Below are 5737 nucleotides of genomic sequence, written 5' to 3'. Positions count from 1 at the left end.
ATCGGCGACGGAGCTTCTCCTTTCCCACGTGTGAGGGCATTACTGCAAGTACAGTGGCGCACTGCACATTCGCGTTTCGCCATTTGCGCATTCACCAATTCTCTTATTTTTTGAGGGGGAATCTATCCCCGTTATATGTGGAACCCCCCCCCCCCCCACACACACACACACACAAACACACGCACCCCGCTTATTTGCAGTATAAATCACTTTGCTTATTCACATTTATTTCAGGCGGGGAAAAAAAAGGAATTTTTAATTTCTATTTGTTTGTCTCTGTGCTGGTTTGGAGTGTGAAGAAATCACAACTGCAAAAAAATGAACTTTTTAAGAAGACATTTTTAGTCATGACAGCAGAAAAGTGATGATCAATAATAATCGTGAGCGAGGGATGCTGAATGAAAGTGAAAGAAGGTTTCTAAAGACACGCCGCTATGATTTGGAGCAGTCCAAACACAAGCCCGAGCACAACACAAAAACACACACGCACGACAGCAGTGCTGCCATGGCAACGGCATACACGACATGACATTGTTACATGCAAAGAAGCTGTCAAAATATGGCTGTGTGTGTGTGTTTATGTACATAAATATAAAAAGTATTTGTGTAAAAAAAAAAAAAAAAAAAAAAAAAAAAAAAAGCCACGGTGAGTGTTCGTCCAGTTGACGCTTACAAAGCTCATAAAGTTGGCGATCGGTCACACAAACGTTGCTTTCCTCTTCCGTCCTCAAAGGCGTCACTCCATCTTGGACATCTCGAACTTGGTCGTCATGGTTTCCTGACACACAAAACAACAAGATCAAACGTCCACACTAAACAACATTTTAAGTTTACGTCTTTGATTGACAGCTGCATGTTGTTGTGATATTTCATCAAATCAATAACCTTGTAAAAAAAAAACAACAACAAACAGTCTTTGTGAAAGAGAAATCACAACATATTTCCTATTTTTCCCCCGAAAATTGGCCTCATTCCCAATGAGACATTCCACATCGTTCCCATTCTAAATTCTAAGCGATCGCTTCGGCGTTTCACCATTCGCGGGCAAATTGCCTCGTCTCGTTGTAGTTTGACGTGCAGCGCGACGTGAGGACAGCGCGTTACATAAGACGCGCACTTTACATAAGAGCCATGTCGCGGTTAGCCGCGTGTGGCGCAAGTCAACAACACGCAATAGTATACAAGTTTGCATTCAGGTCAATTTATGTCCACGCGCGTCACTGACATTCGGCGACACCTCATGACCTCCGTGACTGCCGAACGACACGTAGTAACCGTGGCAACGGCAGCTTTGGCTTTGGCGCCCCCTGATGACGGTCGCCATGTTTCCCTCTGCACGCCACACATTTTACGACTACACCGGGTGCCAGACTTCTTACACTAGTATCACCGAAAAAAAATAACTCATTATGCACATTAATACTTTGCTTAAATATAGGAAAATGAAGGAAAAAAACAAAACAAAAAAACTATTTAGATACAGTAAACCCCCACCATCGCGGGGGTTATGTTTCAGACCCGCCCGCAATACGTGCAAACCTGCGATATAGAAATATGAATAAATAACGACTTTTAAAAAAAAATTTTTTACTTGAAATCATTTTAGGGCCTTCAAACACATTTTTATAAAAATACACACACATTGAAACATATATTGAAAGTGCAAGAGCAATGCATAAAAAAAAAATTTATTGGGAAAAAAAAAAAAAAAAAAATCAAATTAACAACACAAACTACAAAAAATAAGGTGACGACCTGTACTTTCAATTGCCTTAAACGGCTTTAAATTGCCCGAAGGTGCGAATGTGAGTGCAAATGGTTGTTTGTTTCTATGTGCCCTACGGATGGATGGATGTACCACATCGTGACGCACGTTCCACGTGTGGTGTTGCGCTTATTGCGCCAAGCGAGCACGGCGCGCCGCGCCACAGCAGTCGTCCAAACTCACCTCGTCCGAGTCGAGCAGGGGCGGCAGGGCGCTGCGGGCGGGAAGACGTCACAGGACCGTCACGTGATTGACAGCACAACGTCACGGCGCAACGTCAAATATCACCACTTACACGTCGGCCATGGACGACGGGATGTTCTCCTCCACCCATTTCAGATCTTCATCCTGCAAACAACGCGCGACACTTGATTAGGGACACCTGGGGCCACGTCCGTCATAGATGGGCTACAAATATATTGATTAGATTAGATCACCTTTATTGCTGCCACAATGGGTACATTTGCATGGTTTCAGCAGCAATAGTGGCTACACCAAATAAAAGAAAACAACCATTGGCACTCACATTCACACCTACGGGCAATTTAGAGTCGTCAATGAACCTAGCACGCCTGTTTTTGGGATGTGGGAGGAAAGCGGAGTGCCCGGAGAAAAGCCACGCAGGCGCGGGGAGGACAAACTCCTGCATAGATAAAAGGTAAGAAATCCACTGTATTGTTGTATTTTAGACCATTTGCATATTTAAGTTTGACGGTAAACTTCAGCTGGGACTGGCAGTAAACAGCTTGAAGCCTCTTTTTTTCCCCCCAGGAATTGTTCACCATTGACCAAAGCGCTGCTTTTCAGGTCACTAGTATCTCAAGGCACCACTGTGTTCTGGAGAATATTAGGAGCGTGTCGTGTGTGTTGCAGATATTCACCACTTTGTTGGCTCTGCTGGCACCGTTGGGCTCGTTCTTCACGCCCCTCATCTTCATGCCCTCTGCACACGCAAACGTTTTTCCCCCATCATTTGTTGCTCACGAGCACCCAAAGACGGTGACGCGCCGAGGTGAAAGAAAAAGATGTCTCACCGAAAGCTTCGTTCACCATGAGCTCGTCCTCCTCCTCTTCATCGCTCTCCTCATCGTCCACCAGAGGCCTGAACGCGTACCTGGAACACGCACATGCAAATATCAAGAAAGTACAGCCGTCCCTCGCCATATGCCTGTCTTACCTATATATGTATGTGTATGTATATATATATACGTGTGTGTATATGAGACAGTGATTCCCAACCTTTATGGAGCCAAGGCACATATTTTACCTTCCAAAAATCTCACGGCAAACCATCGAACAAAAATGTCAAAAAGTGGATACACAAGTCAATTACATACTTCTGCCATCTCATAGAAGAGCATTTATTTGTTGTTTGTCACTATACGTTGCTGGCAAAGATAGTAGGCTTTACATGATCAAGATTTTTCTGGGCCGATCAGCGAGTTTAAAAAAAAAAAAACGACAAGGGATCACAAGATGAACAGAACGCCAGCATGTTTACGTACAACCGTTAGGGCGAGCACGAGTTTGCTAGGCTACATAACGTTTTGTCGCCTGCTTGCGAGCGCTATCGTATTCAAAGTACGTGAACATACCTCAAGCGATCCTTGAATGAAAGTCGTCTCCCGAGCACCGGTCACCACCAGCGCACGCGTTTCCCCGTTTTGCTCTTATAATACACACGGCTCGATCCACTGTTATTGTCGTCGCCACGGTAACGAGCGTATCCGGTCACGTTAAGAGTTGACAAGATAAAGCCCAGTGATCAATACAAGCTTCTGACATAGTGCAATTGTGAAAGAGTAAATTTGTCTTGTAGTACATGTCTGTCCCACACTACCAGGGTTTTTTTTTTTTTTTTTTTTTTTAAATAACTCCACTGGCGATCAGATATTTACAGTACTACGTAAATAGACACGCGACAAAGCTAAAAATAAACTAGCTTTAGGATTGAAATATACCGTACACGATGGGAACGCGGCATAAATATCTTTTGCGGACGTTGATGGGATCGGCGAATTATGACAAAGCCGATCAGATCGGTGTAATGTCTAATAGATGAACAAAAATACAGTACTATTTGTAAATAAGTAATTTTCGGACCAATTAAGTGGAATTTGATCATTTTCCACGGCACACCTGAAGAGGTCTCACGGCACACTTGTGGTATCGGAAATGTACATCAGAATTAAGTGGTGGTTAAAATTTGTTTTAAAAAAACCTCTGGTTATTGGCCGACGGTCGCCACAGGAACATGATGACCAATAGGATGGCGGAGAACAGGAAACGCCAGAAAGCATCATCGATCCAAAGCTCACGCCAGTCCTACGCACGCGGACACACACGCGCACACACACACACTTATGGGAAAACCCATTTTGTTTTGTTTTTTGTTACAAGAATAAAAATACTTGTGAGTAGTCCACACTTACAGACTGACATTTGGCCATCTTGAAGGTCTTCGTGGTCCAAACGATGAAGATGACTGACGCTACAGCGCGCACGTGTACACGCACACACACACACACACACACACACACACACACAATACAAACTTTGAAAGCAAAGCCCTGTCCAACACGCGATTACACACTCACACAAAAAACAAACACAAAAGCACAAGACACACGCACACAGAGGCGTGGCCTACCGATGACAGCGAAGATGAGCGTGTTGGTGAAGTGCGTGTAGAGAGAGAGCTTGACCAGGTTCCGGCGAAGTCGGAGCAGCTTCATCGTCTGAGCCAGACTCACAAAGATGTGAGCGCACGAGGACGACGGGTCAAGGACGGCAACGTTGGCAAGTGCGACGGGAAAAGCCTCGCTTAAATGATGCCGTGTGACAAAAACGGTCCAAATCTTTGTCAGTGACTTAATTAGGTCATTACTGTACGTCTTGATCAAGTATACGGTCCTTTTCCTAATTAAAAGAGATTACAACAAATCTTTTAGTGGTCACTGCACACGAACGCCGAGAGAAGGGAAGGCGGCAGCACGATCACTTCGGAAGGATATCCACCAGATGACGCACGAGTCGGTGAAGGCGAGCACCACGTCGCACACAAGTATACTGCCGGCGTTGTCGCCTCGATCCTGAAGGCACACGCGGGCCCTCTCGTCGCGACATCACAACGCCGAGGCTAAGACGTGCTCGCGAACGGGACTTACGGCGTTGACCCGTAGGACGCCCTCCACCACGGAGAACATGAGGTAGAGCAGGCCGACGCCCACCACGCGTTGAAGCAACGCGCCCAGCCTGGGCCTGACGGACACGCACGCGGCGTCACGTTAACGACGCCTTTGCGCGAAGGACACGCCATCCGCACGCACGCGACTCACTTGACGATGCCGTATCCCAGACTGGCGATGATGACCAACACGCGGGCCAGCGTCCTCTTGACGGCGGACAGAACCTCAGCGAACACCACCGCGCCCTGGACTGAATGAGGAACAGTGACGACAACACCGGGCAGCGCAGTCGGCTGCCTTATGGGAACAAGCCACGTTGGCGTGTGCCAAGTTGGAAAATGCCACATTGGCGTGTCCCACGGTGCACCGTGTTGGAACACGGCATATTGGCGCACGTACAATGTTGTGCCGTGCCGTGTTGAAACATGCAGCATTGGCGTGTGCCATGTTGGAACACGGCACATTAGCGCACATCCAATGTTGCGCCGCGTTGAAACACGCCACGTCGGCACGCACCATGTTGGAAGACGCCGTGTCGGCGCACCTACCAGACAAGCCGTTGTATCTGATGCTCTGAAACTCGGCGTAGTAAACGGCTTTCTCCAGCATGCCCAGGAAGATGACGCCTCCGATCCAGAACTGGATCCTGAGCAGGTCCCTCCAGTAGCACGCCGACAGCAGAAGCCACAAGAGCGCCAGCAGCACGTACGCCACGCACATCGCCATGTAGAACTCCACGCCACAACAAGAACAGTAAAGATGCTTGTGAAAACACAAAAATCCC

At 47.0% G+C, this 5737-nt stretch overlaps 1 protein-coding gene across 4 annotated transcripts in view; it reads right to left on the bottom strand.

The window, feature by feature from the left end:
• Nucleotides 1–319: 319 nt before the first annotated feature.
• zgc:162698 (Transmembrane protein 87A-like) overlaps nt 320–5737 on the bottom strand; it is a 13923-nt gene continuing 8505 nt past the window's right edge. For all 4 annotated transcript variants that reach the window (XM_061781854.1, XM_061781855.1, XM_061781856.1 and 1 more), the window contains 12 exons: nt 5502–5685; nt 5104–5203; nt 4933–5026; nt 4780–4857; nt 4416–4524; nt 4198–4256; nt 3987–4090; nt 2800–2879; nt 2647–2708; nt 2061–2113; nt 1949–1979; nt 320–778 (listed from right to left, as the gene is read on the bottom strand). In XM_061781854.1, the coding sequence (XP_061637838.1) occupies nt 737–778; nt 1949–1979; nt 2061–2113; nt 2647–2708; nt 2800–2879; nt 3987–4090; nt 4198–4256; nt 4416–4524; nt 4780–4857; nt 4933–5026; nt 5104–5203; nt 5502–5685 (996 nt within the window). In that variant the 3' untranslated portion in view covers nt 320–736. The remainder of the gene's footprint in view (nt 779–1948; nt 1980–2060; nt 2114–2646; nt 2709–2799; nt 2880–3986; nt 4091–4197; nt 4257–4415; nt 4525–4779; nt 4858–4932; nt 5027–5103; nt 5204–5501; nt 5686–5737) is intronic.

The sequence above is a fragment of the Phyllopteryx taeniolatus genome, chromosome 8 (genome assembly GCF_024500385.1).
Source record: "Phyllopteryx taeniolatus isolate TA_2022b chromosome 8, UOR_Ptae_1.2, whole genome shotgun sequence".
In the NCBI taxonomy this organism is placed as follows: Eukaryota; Metazoa; Chordata; class Actinopteri; order Syngnathiformes; family Syngnathidae; genus Phyllopteryx; species Phyllopteryx taeniolatus.
This window is presented reverse-complemented; position numbering and strand designations above follow the sequence as displayed.